Below are 21,187 nucleotides of genomic sequence, written 5' to 3'. Positions count from 1 at the left end.
TTCCTGCTCTGAGTGGAACTAGTGCCAATACTAGTTGACCATGACTACGCCTTCCTGAGCCCTGAGAACTCCAGAGGTGGAGAGTACACAGCCCTGCTAGACAACCTCTTCCTGTGTTGCATCACCTTCTTCATGGTTTTTCTTTTCCTGATGCCCAGTTCAGCCTGCAGTTTGTTGTCACTGTCTCTTGCTGTACCATCAGACACTATGGAGAATCACATTTCCATCTTATCAGCTACTCTTGAAGTGCCTATCATAGAACCATAGAATCAATAAGGTTGGAAAAGACCTCAAAGATCATCAAGTCCAACCTGTCACCACAGACCTCGTGACTACTAGACCATGGCACCAAGTGCCACGTCCAATCCACTCTTGAACACCTCCAGGGATGGTGACTCCACCACCTCCCTGGGCAGCACATTCCAATGGCTAACAACTCTCTCTGGGAAGAACTTTCTCCTCACCTCCAGCCTAAACCCCCCCTGGCACAGCTTGAGACTGTGTCCTCTTGTTCTGGTGCTGGTTGCCTGGGAGAAGAGACCAACCCCCACCTGGCTACAACCTCCCTTCAGGTAGTTGTAGAGAGCAAGAAGGTCTCCCCTGAGCCTCATCTTCTCCAGGCTAAGCAACCCCAGCTCCCTCAGCCTCTCCTCATAGGGTTTGTGTTCCATACCCCTCACCAACTTCGTTGCCCTTCTCTGGACACGCACCAGCAACTCAACATCTTCCCTAAACTGAGGGGCCCAGACCTGGACACAGGACTCAAGGTGTGGCCTAACCAGTGCAGGGTACAGGGGCCGAACAAGCAGATACAGAAATCTTGAAACTCTGTTGCCAACACCAACCCCAACCCCTCCTTGTTTACCTTAGTCTATACTGGATTTTGGGTGGAAATGTCCCCACTCGAGCTACACTTCACAGTGCCACACCACCCTCGGGCACTTAGCATTAGTTTGTGCAACAAAAGAGAAGAGAGAGAATTAAGGCCGCCTGCAGGACACAATGAATTATCCTTAAGCAGCACATTATTGTGGGCTGCTAGTAGGATGCCACAGGAACACAGATATAATAAAATTCAGTTTGGGGCATCATTTATTTAAAATACTTCCAGCTCCTTGCTGGCAGAGCAACGGCGAATTAGCATGCTCTGCTGTGCGCTTCAATTAAACAGCAGCCTCATCTCTCCCACTTCCAAGGTACAGCAGAGCAAATCTAATTGTGCCATGCAGTCAGTTCCCAGCTTCACAGAGTAACCAAGCAGGGCTTTGGGTTGTTTGGGGTTGGTTTGGGGGGTTTTTTTGCCTTTTTTGTTGTTTTTTTGGACAGATTTGTCTTCTCCTGAACGTGGCAACGTGAGCTGTTACGAAACTCGCCTCCTAATTGCAGGCAATAAACATGAACACAGCCACCAGCAGAGGCTGTGGCAAGCAGAGTTTAAGTAAAATGGAAATAAAGGTAAGGAAATAAACACACAAAGCAAGGACATTTTACATAGGAGCTAACAGTTAAACCACCAGGATCTGGATTTCAGTGCTCACCAGAGATGCCTCCTTCAATACAGACTAACATAAGCAAACAGTCATAGTATCGTAGTAGGATCAGTCAGGGTTGGAAGGGACCACAAGGATCATCCAGTTCCAACCCCCCTGCCATGGGCAGGGACACCTCACACTACATCAGGCTGGCCAGAGCCTCACCCAGCCTGGTCTTAAACACCTCCAGGGACAGGGCCTTAACCACCTCCCTGGACAACCCATTCCAGGGCTTCACCACTCTCATGGGAAAGAACTTCCTCCTCACGTCCAGCCTGAATCCCCCAAACCTATAGCTTAGATGATGAGACAGGCAAAGGTTTTCTTATTAACGGTTTTGTGGGTTGTTTTTTTTTATAGCTAGATTTTGGAGGTTAGAAGATATGACTAATTAATGAGAAATATTTATAAGCCAGGATGTTCTTCACTTCTAAAATAGCCACTTATAGCATAATAATAAAATCTCTGTTCTTGCACTTAAGCTGAGCTCTTAGAATATGAGATTTACACACTTTTGTTTTTTCTTAAAGGATAGAAACATCCTCCCTGCACTCTGGAAATTCAACCAATACATTGCTTGTAACTGATCAACTCACCCCAAGTGAAGAACTGAGTCCATGTGCTTCCTTTCATCCGCTACTCATTTCGTGTCCCTGATACAAACAATGCAGCATCTTTGGACAGGAATTACAAACCTGAACATAAGAAGTTCCATCTAACCTTGCAGAAGAAGGGTGATAGAGCACTGGAACAGGCTGCCCAGGTTGGTAGTGGAGTCTCCATCTCTGGAGACATTCAAAACCTTCCTGGATGTGTTTCCGTGTGACCCTCTGTAGGTGAACCTGCCTTGGCAGTGGGGCTGGACTTGATCTCCAAAGGTCACATAATCACAGAATGCTAGGGGCTGCGAGGGACCTCCAAAGTTCATCCAGTCCAACCCCTCTGTCAGAGCAGGAGCACCCAGAGCAGATCATACAGGAACAGATCCCCTGGGCAGCCTGTTCAAGTGTTCTGTCATCCTCCCAGAGACAAAATTCTTCCTCCTGTTTCCATGCCCCAACTTCCACCACTGCCCCTTGTGCTGTCATTGGGCATCACCCAGCAGAGCCTGGCTCCATCCTCTGGGCACTCACCCTGCACATCTTTATGAACATTAATGAGGTCACCTCTCAGGCTCCTCCTCTCCAAGCTCCCTCAGACTCTTTCCATAAGGAAGACATTCCACTCCCTTCACCACTTCCGTGGCTCTGCTCTAGACTCTTTCAAGCAGTTCCCTGAGGTTCTTCTTGAACTGAGGGGCCCAACCCATTCTGTATTCTGGGAACTGAGCAAGGAGGGTCTACAGAACCACAGAAATGTTGGTCTGAATGGACTTCTGGAGGGCAGCTACTCCAAATTCCTGCTCTGAGTGGAACTAGTGCCAATACTAGTTGACCATGACTACGCCTTCCTGAGCCCTGAGAACTCCAGAGGTGGAGAGTACACAGCCCTGCTAGACAACCTCTTCCTGTGTTGCATCACCTTCTTCATGGTTTTTCTTTTCCTGATGCCCAGTTCAGCCTGCAGTTTGTTGTCACTGTCTCTTGCTGTACCATCAGACACTATGGAGAATCACATTTCCATCTTATCAGCTACTCTTGAAGTGCCTATCATAGAACCATAGAATCAATAAGGTTGGAAAAGACCTCAAAGATCATCAAGTCCAACCTGTCACCACAGACCTCGTGACTACTAGACCATGGCACCAAGTGCCACGTCCAATCCACTCTTGAACACCTCCAGGGATGGTGACTCCACCACCTCCCTGGGCAGCACATTCCAATGGCTAACAACTCTCTCTGGGAAGAACTTTCTCCTCACCTCAAGCCTAAACCCCCCCTGGCACAGCTTGAGACTGTGTCCTCTTGTTCTGGTGCTGGTTGCCTGGGAGAAGAGACCAACCCCTCCCTGGCTACAACCTCCCTTCAGGTAGTTGTAGAGAGCAATGAGGTCTCCCCTGAGCCTCCTCTTCTCCAGGCTAAACAATCCCAGCTCCCTCAGCCTCTCCTCATAGGGCTTTCAAGCAGCTCTAGGCTGCTCTTGTCTTCCCTTTGTTGTTTTTCACTACACTTTAGGCCAAGGAGACTCACTGATAATTGGAGACTTTTTGGCTATCATTCATCCTAGGCAGTTTTTTTTCTAATGATGCTAGGTATAGGCACATTACACTTCCTAGACTTGGGCTTTCATCTGAACAAAAAGAATGTCACAAAACTTAGTAGAAATGCAAAATAGTAACTCAGATTATCCACTCAATTCAACTATTTCTTTTTCATTTACCACAGCAGCTGGAGAGACTTACGGACTTTTGGCTTAAAACCATAAAGCCAAATACTTAAATCTGTTGATTTCACATCATAGTAAGGGTTCTGAATACTTAATATCATCTTTTACAAGGAGAAGAAGATGTTTGGGTGGTGTTGGATGATAGGTTGGACATGATGATCTCGAAGGTCTCTTCCAACCTGGTCTATTCTATTCTATTCTATTCTATTCTATTCTATTCTATTCTATTCTATTCTATTCTATTCTATTCTATTCTATATATAAAATGAAAACTATGTTGCATGAAGAGACAAAAGGTGTACCAGAAATACAACACAAGATAGACTTTGCTTAGTCTGGAGAAGAGAAGGCTCCAAGGAGACCTTCTTGTGGGCTTCCAGTATCTGAAGGGAGCTACAAGAAAGCTGGGGAGGGACCTTTTTAGGATATCAGGTAGTGATGGGACTCAGGGGAATGGATCCAAGCTAGAGGAGGGGAGATTCAGATTGGATGTTAGGAAGAAGTTCTTCCCCATGAGGGTGGTGAGACACTGGCACAGGTCGTCCAGGGAGGTGTGAAAGCCTCATCCCTGGAAGGTTCTAAGGCCAGGCTGGATGGGACTCTGAGCAACCTGCTGTAGTGTGAGGTGCCCCTGCCCATGACAGGGGGTTGTAACTGAATGATCCCTGAGGTCCCTTCCAACCCTGGCAATTCTGTGATTCAGTGATTTATTATTTTCATCATTTTATGCTAATTACTACAGCAATGAACTACAGAAGGGAAGTGAGACTGTAACTTTGTAATAATCTGCCATTCATCACATTGTCTTTATGCTCCCTCTCTCTTGTTTTGTGCTTTCACATCATCTGACCCAAAGAACATCCAGGCACTACTGCTGTTAAACCTAATGACGGAAATGCCATTACGACTTTTAACGAGGCCCAACTTTTGTGCAGGAGCAGATTGTCATGAAAGAACACAAACCTTAACTTTATTATCATTAATCAGCATTAGCAAATATAATTGACATTTTACACAGCACCAGCTTTAAGTAACTTATTGGCAGCCATACAGAGGCCTCTTAACATTACCCTCTGGCTAGCTGCGCTGTTTGGGCGCCACTGTGTCTGCGCTAATGACTCGGAATTAAAATCAAATAAAACCTGAGACCTGGAGTTCAATATTAAACAAACAGCCCTGCTTAGTACCAGCTCTTGATACACAGAATTTGGATAGACTTGGAGTTTTGAAAATCATTTACAGACAGTAGAAGAGAGTGGAAGTGTTTCAGACTAGATAACAAAATAGAATGGAATAAAAGCAAATCTGATGTTGCCAGATTTCTACCCTTACCCTTAGGCAGACAGTGGGAATTGAAATGAGAAGAAAAGTAGACAGTGTAATTAACCTTGCGTTTCCCTTTTATTTAACCCCCCCCCCCCCCCCCACACACACACAACCCCCCCAAACAGATAAAAAAAGACAGAGCACTTTAGACATCATAAATAGCAAAAATACACACATATGTTTTCCTGACGTTGTTTTTCATGTCTTAGAATCATAGAATCGTCAGGGTTGGAAGGGACCTCAAGGATCAGCCAGTTCCAACATCCTTGCCATGAACAGGGACACCTCACACTACAGCAGGTTGCCCAGAGCCACATCCAGCCTGACCTTCAAAACCTCCAGGGATGAGGCTTCCACCACCTTCCTGGGCAACCTGTGCCAGTGTCTCACCAGTCCCTCATGCAGAAGAACTTCTTCCTAACATCTAACCTAAATCTGCCCTCCTCTAGCTTGGATCCATTCCCTCCAGTCCTGTCACTCCCTGACACCCTAAAAAGTCCCTCCCCAGCTTTCTTGTAGCCCCCTTCAGATACTGGAAGGCCACAAGAAGGTCTCCTCAGAGACTTCTCCTCTCCAGGCAGAACAAGCGCAAGTCTCTCCATCTGAGCTTCATGTCAGCAATCTGTGTCATTTCCTGAGGCTGTAATGTTCTTAGGCATCAAGAGGGACCTAATTCTAAAAAAGTGTTTCTGTGTAGACCTGGATTATAGTATCAAAAGCATCTAAGACAACCTGCTTCACAGTACAAGCAGAAAAGCTACTCTATACCCTCAAAATCTCATGCCCTGACTTCTAGCTACTGAGCAGTGGATTGTTTTAATGAGCCCTGTCTTCCTACCACCACCTATGAATGACCTATTTCACTGCAGTCCTTGGGGAAAAAAAAATCAGTGGGGGTAGAGCCAAAACTTTCCTCTCTTTGGATATTAGGAACAAGTTCTTTACTATGAGGGTGGTGGAACACTGGAACAGGTTGCACAAGGAAATGGTTGGGGGCCCATCCCTGGGGGTATTCAAGGTGAGGCTGGACTGGGCTCTAGTCAACCTGATCTAGTTGGAGATGTCTCTGCTGACTGCAGAGGGGATCAGACTGGATGACCTTTGGAGATCCTTTTCAACCCAGCCCATTGTGTGATTCTGTCTTAAGATGGGGCCTCCAGGGGCCACCACATGAGGAAGCCCCCTGAAGGGCTACTGACAAATCTCATGTATCATAATTTTATCCAGTTTATCTCATCTTTCCCCTAGACAAACTACATTTAAAGCCACTGGAATTTAATTCTAGACAGCTCTGAGGCTGAACTTTGGGAGCTGGCCTTCTCTGGGAGCTGGCTTGCTTTATCCATTTGTTTGTCTAAAGATGTAGATTCTTTTCTGAGCTCTCATTTTGGTGAGACAGTTAAGGAAACACAAGGATATATTTAAGCAAGAGCAGTACATATTAAACATTCAAAAGAATATCCCTATTGTATGGGGAACTGAGGAAATGTCATGATTATACAAACATACATGTATATATAATGGGATCCTTTTCTGGCTTTATGGATCTGATCTCCTCCAAGGAGAGTCACAAATCCACATGATAGCCCTGAGTGCTCAGACTTTGCATTTGCTCCTCTGATTTCACAATAGCTGAAAGATATGTAAAAAACTCATGTAGCCAGACAGCTCCCTACTGACTACACATCTAAGCAACTTCACATGCATATATTATTCCAATCAGGGAAAGCTGCAAATAACATATGCCTAAAAAAAAAAGAAAAGAAAAGAGAAAAGGCAAGGAAGCAAGAGAGAAGCCTGCTTGAAAGCAGCCTCTTCAGTTTCTGTGTGAAACCTTCAGGGCTCATCCTGACTCAGATGCACCATTCTACAGCGTGCTGCCATCTCAGGCAGGGCCAATCCACACTGCTGAGTTATGCTCTGCAGGGAGAATGCTGGGAATTCATAAACTCATAAAAAAACATCTACTCTAGCTCTTTGCTGGTGGAAGCTGCCATTGGCCTTCTGTGCTGCAAGCTCACACTGCCTGCTCGTGTCCAGCTGCTCATCCATCAGCACCCCCAAGACCTTTTCCTCAGGGCTGCTTTCTGTCAGCTCCTCCCTCAGTCTGTATTGATAGTGAGGAATAGAGTAGAATAGAATAGAATAGTGAGGAATAGAGTAGAATAGAGTAGAGTAGAGTAGAGTAGAGTAGAGTAGAGTAGAATAGAATAGAATAGAATAGAATAGAATAGAATAGAATAGAATAGAATAGAATAGAATTGAATTGAATTGAATTGAATTGAATTGAATTGAATTAACTAGACCAGGTTGGAAGAGACCTTCAAGATCATCTAGTCCAATCCATCATCAAGTCCAACACCATCTAATCAACTAAACCATGGCACAAAGCACCCCAGCAAGTCTCTTCCTAAACACCTCCAGTGATGGTGACTCCACTACCTCCCTGGGCAGCACATTCCAATGGGCAATCACTCTCTCTATGAAGAATTTCTTCCTAACCTCCAGCCTAAACCTCCCCTGGTGCAGCTTGAGACTGTGTCCTCTTGTTCTGGTGCTGGTTGCCTGGGAGAAGAGACCAATCCCCACCTGGCTACAACCTCCCTTCAGGTAGTTGTAGAGAGCAATAAGGTCTCCCCTGAGCCTCCTCTTCTCCAGGCTAAGCAACCCCAGCTCCCTCAGTCTCTCCTCACAGGGCTGTGCTCCAAACCCCTCCCCAGATTTGTTGCCCTCCTCTGGACACATTCCAGCAACTCAACATCTTTCCTAAACTGAGGGGCCCAGAACTGGACACAGGACTCAAGGTGTGGCCTAACCAGTGCTGAGTACAGGGGCAGAATGACCTCCCTGCTCCTGCTGGCCACACTGTTCCTGATATAGGTCAGGATGCCATTGGCCTTCTTGGCCACTTGGACACACTGCAGGCTCATGTTCAGCCTACTGTCTGTCAACCAGTACCTCCAGGTCCCTTTCTGCCTGGCTGCTCTCCAGCCACTCTGACCCCAGCCTGTAGCTCTGCATGGGGTTGTTGTGGCCAATGTGCAGAACCTGGCACTTGGATGTCTTCAATCTCATGCCCTTGGACTCTGCCCATCTGTCCAACCTGTCAGAGTCCCTTTGCAGATCCCACCTACCCTCTAATAGATCAACTCCTGCTCCCAGCTTGGTGGTGTCTGCAAATGTACTGATGATGGACTCAATGCCCTCATCCAGCTCATCAATGAAGCCCAGAACCCTGCACTTGCTCTTGTTGATCCTCATGAGGTTCACCTGGGCTATAACAAAGCTACACCTGAAGTGTGTCCACAGTTGCACTGAAATAATTACAGCTCTTGTTGCCTCTCCACTTAAAGTCCTAGAAAGTCAATGGTTTCCTTATGGAACCACTCCTCAGTTCCTGGAAGTTTTGTGTTTACCTGAGGAAATGTGAATGATGCCTACTGACAACTGAATATTGTGTGTCAATTTTAGGGCACGTAATCATGATTCCCACTCTGCATCTTCCTCCTCTTTTTCCCTCTCTCCCCAAAACACATTAAGATGGGAAATTAACCAAGCTACAGACTTCTGAAACTTTTGATTGTCAACCTCTGGAAAAATCTCTCCTGGCAGATTTTTCACAGGCTGCCAACTTGACTGCATTCCCAGATCTGAAAACTCCAAGAGGATATTAGTATGAGATATGGCTTTTTGTGCATGTTTTTCCTCTTTTCACAGGCAAACAATTCCCCTGACCACAGTCCTGGGATGTATTGACAAACTCTGCATCAGATTTCTCCATGGCAGAGCAAGGTTCTTCTAAGAGAAGATATTAACTGTAGATGGCACTACCAGAATGTGTGGCACATCCTGTGGTTCTAAAATACAGCTCACATGCTAAGCAGGGGGAGATTAAGTGTGTGTTAAACTCACCTGCTCCAAAAATCATTATGGATATATGCAGTAGCTACCAGGTTGAGATCTAAAAGGTATCTACAGGGCACCAATATGGAACACAAGAAATTCTGTTCAGGTTCTTTGTGGGGATGATTTGTTTTCACCTTGATCTTTGGGAAATACATAATGCATTTTTGTTCTCAGCAAAACTAAGCAGTTTGTAGATTTTCTGCTTCTGTGGGTTTGTTGTTTTGGGGTTTTTTTTTGCCCCCTGAGGTGTAACTCTCATGTGGTAGGGCAGGATTGCTGAAGAGATATAAAAGCAGGAGCAAGGAGCTCATAGTGCCCCTGTACTCAGCACTGGTTAGGCCACACCTTAAGTCATGTGTCCAGCTCTGGGCTCCTCCATTTAAGAAGGACATTGAGATGCTGGAACGTGTCCAGAGAAGAGCAACAAGGCTGGGGAGGGGTCTGGAGCACAGCCCTGTGAGGAGAGGCTGAGGGAGCTGGGGGTGTTTAGCCTGGAGAAGAGGAGGCTCAGAGGAGACCTTATTGCTCACTACAACTGCCTGAAGGGAGGTTGTAGCCAGGTGGGGGTTGGTCTCTTCTCCCAGGCAACCAGCACCAGAACAAGAGGACATAGCCTTAAGCTGCACCAGGGGAGGTTTAGGCTCGAGGTGATGAGAAAATTCTTCCCAGGAATTGGCCCTTGGGATGTTCTGCTCAGGGAGGTGGTGGAGTCACCATCCCTGGAGATGTTCAAAAAAGGCTTGGACGTGGCACTTGGAGCCACAGTTTAGTTGTCAGGAGGTGTTAGATATTAGGTAATAGGTGGGACTTGATGTTCTCTCTCCAACCTGGTTGATTCTGTGATTCTGTGATTCTATGAAAGGAGACTGCAGTTCCAGTCCTACCTGCCCACAGGCCAGGCCCATGCCTCTCTCCCCCATACCATGAGGACACGATAAGTTTAACTCCAGCGCATCTGCACCAGCAACCTACAAAACACACAGAAAGACAAAAAAAATACAAAATTAACCTCAAGGGAATTTCTCAAATAGATTTCTGTAGCCATTTGATTTTAATTCTTTTTATTTTATTTTTGTTTCAAAGAGGCATGAAGCTATGGCTATGATACCCTGAAAAAGAAATGTGTTGATCATTATTACAGAGGGGAAAAAGGCAATTCAAAAACAGAGGTGGATTCTCAAAATCACAAAGGAAATTAAAGTAAAAAATAAACAAACCAAACAAACAAAACCCCCCAAACAACAACAAACCCAAGCCAAGCCAAAAACAACAGCCATAAACCCCAAACCAAACCAAAAAAGCAACTCAAAACCCCAAAACAACAAAACCCCCAACCCAATCCAAGCTAAAACCAACTAAACAACAGCCAAGAAAACCCAAAAAAACCCAAACCAAAACCAAAAAACAACCAACCAAAACTCCAAACCAAACCAAAAAACAACCAATCAAAAATCCAAACTAAAAAAACAACACCAAAAGCCAACCAAAGACCCAACAACAAAGAAATAAACAAACCTAAAAAGCCAAAATCAAATGAAAGCAAAACTCAACAAACCAAAAACCCCAAACCACCACCACCAAGAAACAGCAAACAAAAACCCCAAAGAAAACCAAACCACAACCAACCAAAAAACCAAGCCAAACCAAAAAAAGCCCAACCAAACTAAAATCAAAACAAAACCCCCAAACAAAAAAAAACCCACCAAAACCCCCAAACCCAAAACCAAATGAAACCAAAAACCAACCAACCAACCAAAACCCCAAAAGCAACAACAAACACCACAAATAAAACATCCAAACCAAACCAAAACCCAACAAACAAGGAGACTCAGGGGTGACCTTATTGCTCTCTACAACTACCTGAAGGGATGTTGTGGACAGGCAGAGTTGGTCTCTTCTCCCAGGCAGCCAGTACCAGAACAAGAGGACACAGTCTCAGGCTGCGCCAGGGGAGGTTTAGGTTGGATGTGAGGAAGAAGTTCTATACAGAGAGAGTGATTGCCCATTGGAATGGGCTGCCTGGGGAGGTGGTGGAGTCGCCGTCATTGGAGGTGTTCAGGAGGAGACTTGATGGGGTGCTTGGTGCCATGGGTTAGTTGTTTAGGTGGTGTTGGATTGGTTGATGGGTTGGACGTGATGATCTTGAAGGTCAATTCCAACCCGGTTTATTCTATTCTATTCTATTCTATTCTAAACCAAAGAAAACCCAAACCAAACCAAAGAAGCCAAACCAAACAAAAACCCAAACAAAAATAAATTCAGAAACCCCTCCAAAACAAAAAAACACCCAAACAATAAACCCCAACAAAAAACAACCAACCCTAAAAAAACAAACCCAAATGAAACCAAAACTCGACCAACTAAACAAAAAAACCCAAAACCCACAACAAAAAGAAATCAAACACCCAAACCAAAACCCAAGCAACCAAACCAAACCAAACCCAACCAACCACAACACAACCAACCAAACGAAAACACAAACAAAAAACCACCAAACCACAGTATCACAGTATAACTAAGATTGGAAGAGATCCCAATGATCATCCAGTCCAACCTGTCTCCACAGACCCCATGACTAGACCATGGCACCAAGTGCCACGTCCAATCCCCTCTTGAACACCTCCAGGGATAGTGACTCCACCACCTCCCTGGGCAGCACATTCCAATGGCTAACAACACTCTCAGTGAAGAACTTTCTCTTCACCTCCAGCCTAAACTTCCCCTGGTGCCGCTTGAGACTGTGTCCCCTTGTTCTGGTGCTGGTTGCTAGAGATAAGAGACCAACCCCCTCCTGGCTACAACCACCCTTCAGGTAGTTGTAGAGGGCAATGAGGTCACCCCTGAGCCTTCTCTTCTCCAGGCTAAACAATCCCAGCTCGCTCAGCCTCACCCATCCAAACAAGTAACCAAAAAAACCCAACCCAACAAAAAAGCAAAACAAAAACCACCAAAGCCAAACCATAACCCCAAAAAAACTTTAAGAGAGGCAAATACAAGAAGTAGCTGTTTCTGGAAAATGATAACAAATGAAAAGCAATTCCAGAGCTTTAGGGCAGCACTGAAAGCAAGGTTGAGTAGCCAGTGTCTTGCAAGTGCTTGTGTGCTCTGAAGAACTGTGGCTCAGTAGTAATAAACTTCTCCTCTCTGCTTTCATGAATTTAGCCTCTGCATTTTCTGCAGGCAGCTGTACTGTGCCATAGCTTTTGTTCTCACAGAGTTTGGGGTTTGAGGTGAAACAAGGGAATATTAACCAAAAAAAAAAGGTCGGTAGAAAAATCTTATTCATGCTAATTTCTCTTCAGAACCCTCTATTAGTTATAATTAGAAAGGCAAAGGAGCTGAGGTACACAAAGGCAGCACAGGAGCACGCTCCTCTTCTTCCCTGCTGAATTGCTTTGGCCTGAGAGGAGGATCCTCCTGCACCGCCGCCGCCGCCTTTCGCAGGGCTGGAGCTTGTATTTTGTTTTGCATTTGCATTTTGGTTTTGCTTATTGGACTGGAGTAGCTGCCTGCTGAGCGGCCACGGTTCAGCAGCTCCCCGGGCGCGCCAGCAGGGGAGAAGCCATCCATCACTTTCAGGAATCCTCCAGGTGCTGGCCGGCTCCGCAGCCCGGCCACGCCGCGCTCCCGCGGCTGCTGTCGGCTCGGTGACAAGCTGACCTTTCCGATGAATAGGTCGTCCCCCTGCCGACGGGCATCCGGCTACCTTCTGGGGCTTCTGCTCTTTGGAAGGCCACAGCCATTACCTTCTAGGTAGGATCCTGTGCGTGTGATTAAATACCACCGCTCATCAGCTGTGCATTCCAGAGCGCCCCAGACAAGCGTGCTGCTCTCCACAGAGTGGAGACAAACAGCTCCTTCGAAGGAGAGACTTCTATTGCCTAGGTTACACATTTCTGAGTGCGTTTAAACAACAAATTCTTTCCAAAGGGCTAACATAGATATGAACACAGATCGGAAATATCTGCTTTAAAGCTGGAGAGCAGCACCACTGGATGAAAAAAGAGGAGTGAATGGCACCATCATAGAATCATAGCATGGTCTGGGCAGGAAGGGACCCCCAAAGGCATCCAGTCCGACCTCCCCACAGTCAGCAGGGGCATCCCCCAACTAGATCAGGCTCTCCAGAGCCCTGTCCAGCCTCACCTTAAATATCTCCAGAGATGGAGCCTCAACCACCTCCCTGGGCAACCTGTTCCTTTGTTCCACCAACCTCATAATGCAGAACATGTTCCTAACATCCAATCTCAATCTGCTGTTCGCTAGTTTGAAGCCATTGCCCCTCATCCTGTCACTGCAGGCCTTTGCAAACAGTCTCTCTGCAGCCTTCCTGTAGCCCCTTTCAGGTACTGGCAGGCTGCTATTAGGTCTCCCGTGAGCCTTCTCTTCTCCAGACTGAATAAAGCCATTCATCTCAGTCAGTTTAAAAGCAGCACTGCTCCTGTCAAGCATGGATTCCACAAAAGATTTCACAGTCAGCTGGGCAAGCACAAGTATAAAATGGACCAGTGCTGAAGATTACCAAACTAATTATTGGTAATGTTTAATTTCATTTCCCCTGAGTGGCTTTTTTTCCCCTCATGTTTTTAAACCGCCCAAAGAAAACAGAGAAATGTCACTTCATAACACCAGGGGATGACTCAACACACTGTGAATAAAGGAACAGCAATGTTCAAACACACACAGAATCACAGAATTGTCAGGGTTGGAAGGGACCTCAAGGATCAGCCAGTTCCAATCCCCCTGCCATGGGCAGGGACACACAGTATCACAGTATCACAGTAACTAAGGTTGGAAGAGACCCCAAGGATCATCAAGTCCAACCTGTTCCAACAGACCTCACAACTAGATCGTGGCACCAAGTGCCACGTCCAATCTCCCCTTGAACACCTCCAGGGACGGCGACTCCACCACCTCCCTGGGCAGCACATTCCAATGGCGAATGACTCGCTCAGTGAAGAACTTTTTCCTCACCTCGAGTCTAAACCTCCCCTGGCACAACTTGAGACTGTGTCCCCTTGTTCTGGTGCTGGTTGCCTGGGAGAAGAGACCAACCCCCTCCTGTCTACAACCACCTTTCAGGTAGTTGTAGAGGGCAATGAGGTCACCTCTGATCCTTCTCTTCTCCAGGCTAAACAATCCCAGCTCCCTCAGCCTCTCCTCATAGGGCTGTGCTCAAGGCCTCTCCCCAGCCTCGTTGCCCTTCTCTGGACACGTTCAAGTGTCTCGATGTCCTTCCTAAACTGAGGGGCCCAGAACTGGACACAGTACTCAAGGTGTGGCCTAACCAATGCAGAGTACAGGGGCAGAATGACCTCCCTGCTCCTGCTGGCCACACTATTCCTAATACAGGCCAGGATGCCATTGGCCTTCTTGGCCACCTGGGCACACTGCTGGCTCATGTTTAGGCGGCTGTCAATCAGCACCCCCAGGTTCCTCACGCTACAGCAGGTTGCTCACAGCCACATCCAGCCTGGCCTGGAAAACCTCCAGGGATGAGGCTTCCACCACCTCCCTGGGCAACCTGTGCCAGTGTCTCACCAGTTCAAAATACCCACACTGATTATCTACACATATATATTCAAAACAACCAACAAAACCACCAAACCACCAAACCATACAAGGAAAGGCCAAAGCTATGGAACATTTAAACCTTTGCCCATGCTTGCAATAATAACAAGCTAATGTTTTTTTTCCTTGCTTGCATCTGTTACACCTTTTCTGTCTGAAACCATGCCTTTTCATTTCCTCTAGGTACTTGATGTGGAAAGCTTTATTTAAGACCAGCAACTTGGCATTAGACTCATATGCAGACACCACTCTGAATGAAATTATTCATTCAGTCTTAATCAAGTATTTCTTACACTATTTCCCATGGATGTATATTCATATTTCTAATTTTATTTTCCCCCCCTCCCCCCCCTTCAAATGGAATCCAACTTTCAGGTGCACAATCTGTTTGCACTTGTGTAAGATAGAATTCATGTTCTAGGGAGCCTGCTGACTGCTATCATCCACGCTGGCTTTCTCTGCTATCACGTTTGAAAGTCTGTATTAAAACTAGAAGAGCATTAAATGTGCCTTTTATACTTTAAATATTCAAGAGTTTTATATTCAAGATTTCTTCTGGTGCTGTCAAAGCAGCGTGCCTGTAGGCAAGGTAAGATCAACTTAGGCTCTCAAAGACAGAATTAAATTCTATCAGGGCATCCGTCACAATCTACACTTCGCTTAAAATGCAAATAAAAAGTATATAGATTCCAAGACTAAAGGCTTCCAAGGCACTGCTTCAAACTCCAGGAGACCATTTCTATGGAACAGATACCCTTTGAATTTACATTTCCATCATGGTAATGAAAACACAGAATAACCAAACTGTAATGGACATGCTTTACATTCTCCTTTTTTTCATTTTGAATCTATTTCTCTCAAGAAATTCCTTACGGCGGAGCTTGCTTTTAAGGAGATAAAAAAACCAACCCCCATCCAAACCAAACCAAACCAAACCAACCCAACCCAACCCAACCCAAACCAACCCAAACCAACCCAACCCAACCCAACCCAACCCAACCCAACCCAAACCAACCCAACCCAACCCAACCCAACCCAACCCAAACCAAACCGAACCAAAGGCCAACCAACCAAAAGAACCCAAACCAAGAAAACAAAACCAAAAAATCCCCCACCCCCCCCCCAAAAACCTGAAACAGACAAAACCCAGCCAACCAAAAACCAAACCAAAGAAGCAGAAAACCATTTTGGACAGCATTACCTCAGCCATTTTCGCCAGTTCAGCCCAGTCCTCCCGGTTATAGGTGCACATGATGCTGGCAATCAGAACCTGAAAAGAATATACATGCAATCACTTTAAGCCACGGTAGCAGACTGTATTATAGTACTTTACATGATCACAGGGTATTAGGGGTTGGAAGGCACCTCCAGAGATCTTCCACTCCAACCCCCCTGCCAGAACAGGACCATAGAATACAGCACAGGTTGCACAGGAACACATCCAGACAGGGCTGGAAAGTCTCCAGAGAAGGAGACTCCACAACCTTTCTGGGGAGCCTGTTCCAGTGCTCTCTGACCCTCACAGTGAAGAAGTTCCTCCTCATGTTGAGGTGGAACCTCCTGTTCTGCACTTTATATCCATTGCCCCTTGTCCTATCCCATGTCACAAGTGAGCAGAGGCTGTCCCCATCCCTTCCTTCCCGACCCCCAGCCCTCAGATATTGATAGACATTGATCAGATCCCCTCTCAGACTTCTCCAGACTAAACAGCTCCAGGGCTCTCAGCCTCTCCTCACCAGGCAGTGCTCCAGTCCCTTCAGCATCCCTGTAGCCCTCCCTTGGACTCTCTCCAGCAGATCCCTGTCCCTCCTGATCTGGGGAGCCCAAAACTGGAGGCAATATTCCTGGTGGGGCCTCACTAGGGCAGAGAAGAGGGGGAGGAGAACCTCCCTGGATCTGCTGGACAGACCCCGTTTAATGCACCCCAGGATCCCATTGGCCTTCTTGGCCACCAGGGCACATTGCTGATGCATGCAGAACTTGTTGTCCACCAGGGCTTCCAGGTCCTTCTCTCTACAGGGCTGCTCTCTAGCAGATCACCTCCCAATCTGTGACTCCAGACATCAGCAACATCATCTATTTTATCATTGCTTTATAAGCCATTAAGGAAAATCAGCAGATCCAGTCAGAGAAGGAGAGAACAGAATACACAATGCAGAATTAACCAGGCTGGAAAAGACCTCAGAGATCATCCAGTCCAACCTATCACTCAACACCATCTAATCAACTAAACCAAGGCACTAAGTGCCTCATTCAGACTCTTTTTAAACACCTCCAGTGATGGTGACTCCATCACCTCTTTGCACTCCCTTCATCATGCAATAAAGCAGAACAAAGACTGCCCTAGACACAAAGCAGAATAAAAAGCTGTCCAACATACAGCTACTGAGGTGAGAGGAATTAAATTATTCACGATTTACACAATGCCAGAAGTAAGTACAGATGCTCTGTAGAAGTATGTAAGGGCAAGAGTTTCCAGTGGAATGTGGCAGCATACACACAATGCTCCAGCTGGCTTCAGGGAACCAGGATACAGCAATCTCATCCCCCTGTAACCTCACGCTGTGAAAGTCAAGGACAGTGACAGGCAGCCAGGATTGTTTTGTGTAGAGGCAACTAGGAGGAAACTCATCAGATGTGGATAAAATATGAGGATGGGGGGTGGGGTAGGTGGGGTGGGTGGGTTACAGTGGTGGGGAGGGGTGGTAGAGCAGCACAGCTTTTGTTTTCCTGTGGTACAGATTTCATTTCTTACCCACTAGCTGTGGCCCCAGTTCCCCAGAAGCTAGTTCTGTGTATTGCCTTCCATCCTCACTGTACTGCACAGAGTTCTACCTGTAGCTGCTGTTGCCTCTAATATTTTTATTGAGGTTCAAGATTTCAGGTAAAACAAATTCTAAGAGGATTGTTAAGAGATTGAAGGGAGAAATGTAGCCTAGATCCTGACTGCAAAGACTGAAAGTAAAATACATTACCATTGGATGTAAAAGGAAAATAATCACAGAATCAACCAGGTTGGCAAAGACCTCAGAGATCATCAAGTCCAACCTGTTACCTAATACCTAACACCTCGTAACACAGTATCACAGTATCACAGTATCACAGTAACTAAGGTTGGAAGAGACCCCAAGGATCATCAAGTCCAACCTGTTCCAACAGACCTCACAACTAGATCGTGGCACCAAGTGCCACGTCCAATCTCCCCTTGAACACCTCCAGGGACGGCGACTCCACCACCTCCCTGGGCAGCCCATTCCAATGACGAATGACTCGCTCAGTGAAGAACTTTTTCCTCACCTCGAGTCTAAACCTCCCCTGGCACAACTTGAGACTGTGTTCCCTTGTTCTGGTGCTGGTTGCCTGGGAGAAGAGATCAACCCCCTCCTGTCTACAACCACCTTTCAGGTAGTTGCAGAGGGCAATGAGGTCGCCTCTGATCCTTCTCTTCTCCAGGCTAAACAATCCCAGCTCCCTCAGCCTCTCCTCATAGGGCTTGTGCTCAAGGCCTCTCCCCAGCCTTGTTGCCCTTCTCTGGACACGTTCAAGTGTCTCGATGTCCTTCCTAAACTGAGGGGCCCAGAACTGGACACAGTACTCAAGGTGTGGCCTAACCAATGCAGAGTACAGGGGCAGAATGACCTCCCTGCTCCTGCTGGCCACACTATTCCTAATACAGGCCAGGATGCCATTGGCCTTCTTGGCCACCTGGGCACACTGCTGGCTCATGTTTAGGCGGGTGTCAATCAGCACCCCCAGGTCCCTCTCTGTTTGGCAGCTCTCCAGCCGCTCTGACCCCAGCCTGTAGCTCTGCATGGGGTTGCCGTGGCCAAAGTGCAGCACCCGGCACTTGGACTTATTAAATGCCATCCCATTGGACTAACAACTAAACCATGGCTCCAAGTGGCACATCCAATCCTTTTTTAAACACCTCCAGGGACAGGGACTCCACCACCTCCCTGGGCAGCACATTCCAATGGCCAATTACTCTTTCTGAGAAGAACTTTCTCATCACCCCGAGCCTAAACCTTCCCCTGGCACAGCTTGAGACTGTGTCCTCTTGTTCTGGTGCTGGTTGCCTGGGAGAAGAGACCAACCCCTTCCTGGCTACAACCTCCCTTCAGGTATTTGTAGACAGCAATAAGATCTCCCCTGAGCCTCCTCTTCTCCAGGCTAAACAACCCCAGCTCCCTCAGCCTCTCCTCACAGGGCTGTGCTCAAGGCCTCTCCCCAGCCTCGTTGCCCTTCTCTGAACATGTTCAAATGTCTCAATGTCATTCTTGATTGAGGAGCCCAGAACTGGACACAGGACTCAAGGTGTGGCCTAACCAGTGCTGAGTACAGGGCAGAATGACTTCCCTGCTCCTGCTGGCTACACTATTCCTGGTCCAGGCCAGGATGCCATTGGCCTTCTTGGCCACCTGGGCCCACTGCTGGTTCATGTTGCTAAGTCTATAGAAGCAATTTGATTTCTAATGGGGATGGAGAGCAGAGGCATAAACAGTTCTCCCTCATCTTCTGTCTCTTCTGCTTGCAACTTCTCTCTCTCTCTCTCTCTCCTGTGGCTTTGCCAGGGGATCTCTGGTTTGACTACTGTGTGAGGTACCGGGAAGGAGGGAGGGAGTGGAGGAGGAGGTGAACAGTTCCCTGGATCTGTCCAGGGGGTTCTGAGGAGTTTCTGTGTTGTTTATAAATTGTAAATATCTCTGTATTTTACATCTACAGTCTGTTTTGTACATGCTCATTGCATTTCTTATTTCTACAGTTTAGTTTGCTTGTAAATTGAGCTTCATTTGCTTCCATCCCAAACTGAGCTGGACTGGCAATTTTATTTTGGGGCTGATTTTCTGCCAATTAGCTGGGGGGTAATTTCAACCCACCACACAGGATCCTTCTGGGAGGACAGCTAGACACACACCTTTCCTAGTTGCAAACTGTGATTCCTATAGAAGAATGCTAACCACGCCTCTGGTCAGTGTCCAATCCAAGTAACAATGTGAATTTCCATGTAAGACTAAAACCACATTACTTGTCCCACACCTGACACAGATCATCAGACCCTACCTTTGCAGTGAGGTGGCAGAGAACTCACAGAATCACAGAATCACCAAGGTTGGAAGAGACCTCAGAGATCATCAAGTCCAATCTGCCACCACAGACCTCATGACTAAACCATGGCACCAAGTGCCACATCCAATCCCTTCTTGCACACCTTGAACACTCTTGAACTCCACCTACTAACTCCTGTGTGGGGGCATTCTAAGAAGGATGAAAAAAAACCCACAGAAACATTCAGGTTGGAAGGTGTCCAGAGAAGGGCTGTGATGATAAGCAGAGGGCTGAAGCTCCTCTGCTATGAGGACAGGCTGAGGGAGTTGGGGCTGTTCAGTCTGGAGAAGAGAAGGCTCCCAGGAGACCTTATTGTGGCCTTTCAGTATCTGAAGGGGGCTACAAGAAAGCTGGGGAGGGACTTTTTAGGGTGTCAGGGAGGGATAGGACTGGGGGGGATGGAGCAAAACTACAGGAGGGCAGATTCAGATTAGACATTAGGAAGAAGTTCTTTCCCATGAGGGTGGTGAGACACTGGCACAGGTTGCCCAGGGAGGTGGTGGAAGCCTCATCCCTGGAGGTTTTTCAGGCCAGGCTGGATGTGGCTGTGAGCAACCTGCTGTAGTGTGAGGTGTCCCTGCCTATGGCAGGGGAATTGGAACTGGATGATCCTTGAGGTCCCTTCCAACCCTGACAGTTCAGCGATTCTGTGACCCTCGGGATCACCAAGTCCAACTGAGACAAGAACAAGCAGCAGAGGTCTGTATTGCAGCAGCTAAAAGGTTAAATTTGCAAAGAGGAATCACAGAACTTAAGAACACACAACTGGCTCAGTCTGTGTTCAAAGGGAACACCAGATGAGGAGAAAAGAAAAACATCACACTCCAGTTTATCTGGCACTCTTAGGTGGAACACAGGGAAGTTTGACTCACTGGTAGGATGAAATTTGGTTTTAATATTTCATGCTTTCCAAAGAAATTTCACTGTCATCATTAATATCTGGAATGAGCTTAATCTGTCACTGCCAGTGACAGACTTTCCCATAATGCTGAGGGTTAATGACTCATTCAGATGAGGCAAATTCCTGACAGAACCTGGTGTGGAAGAATTGTCCAATGCACACATGGGATGGAAACTGTAAACTCACAAATTACCTCCATAAGAAGGCTGAGATATTAATTGTCTTCAGAACAGAGGAAAACAGACTTTACAAGGGAAGGCAGCTAAGGAGAAAATTAGACATGGTGAGGTTATAAACCGTGCACTCTAAAGGACAACCTCACTTATCATCATCATTATTTCCATTACTTCCATTGTGTTGCTCTGAGGAATCTCTACCTATCAATCTAATAGCCACCTACCTGCAGACCACCTACCCATCCACCCTTCTGGCTGGTGTTTGCAAGGTGGGAGTCTGTTGAGAAGGAAAGCATCTGAAGAAGTGCGTGTCTTGCCTGCAGGTGCACACACTTCACACACTT

The 21,187-nt window shown here is 46.7% G+C and overlaps 1 protein-coding gene across 1 annotated transcript in view; it reads right to left on the bottom strand.

The window, feature by feature from the left end:
• DPYD (dihydropyrimidine dehydrogenase) overlaps positions 1-21,187 on the bottom strand; it is a 602,387-nt gene that overhangs the window by 182,175 nt on the left and 399,025 nt on the right. The window contains exons 15-16 of the mRNA XM_054165155.1: positions 15,862-15,930; positions 9,974-10,057 (exon numbers count right to left, since the gene is read on the bottom strand). Of these exons, the coding sequence (XP_054021130.1) occupies positions 9,974-10,057; positions 15,862-15,930 (153 nt within the window). The remainder of the gene's footprint in view (positions 1-9,973; positions 10,058-15,861; positions 15,931-21,187) is intronic.

This window comes from Dryobates pubescens, chromosome 11, assembly GCF_014839835.1.
Source record: "Dryobates pubescens isolate bDryPub1 chromosome 11, bDryPub1.pri, whole genome shotgun sequence".
Taxonomy (NCBI): Eukaryota; Metazoa; Chordata; class Aves; order Piciformes; family Picidae; genus Dryobates; species Dryobates pubescens.
This window is presented reverse-complemented; position numbering and strand designations above follow the sequence as displayed.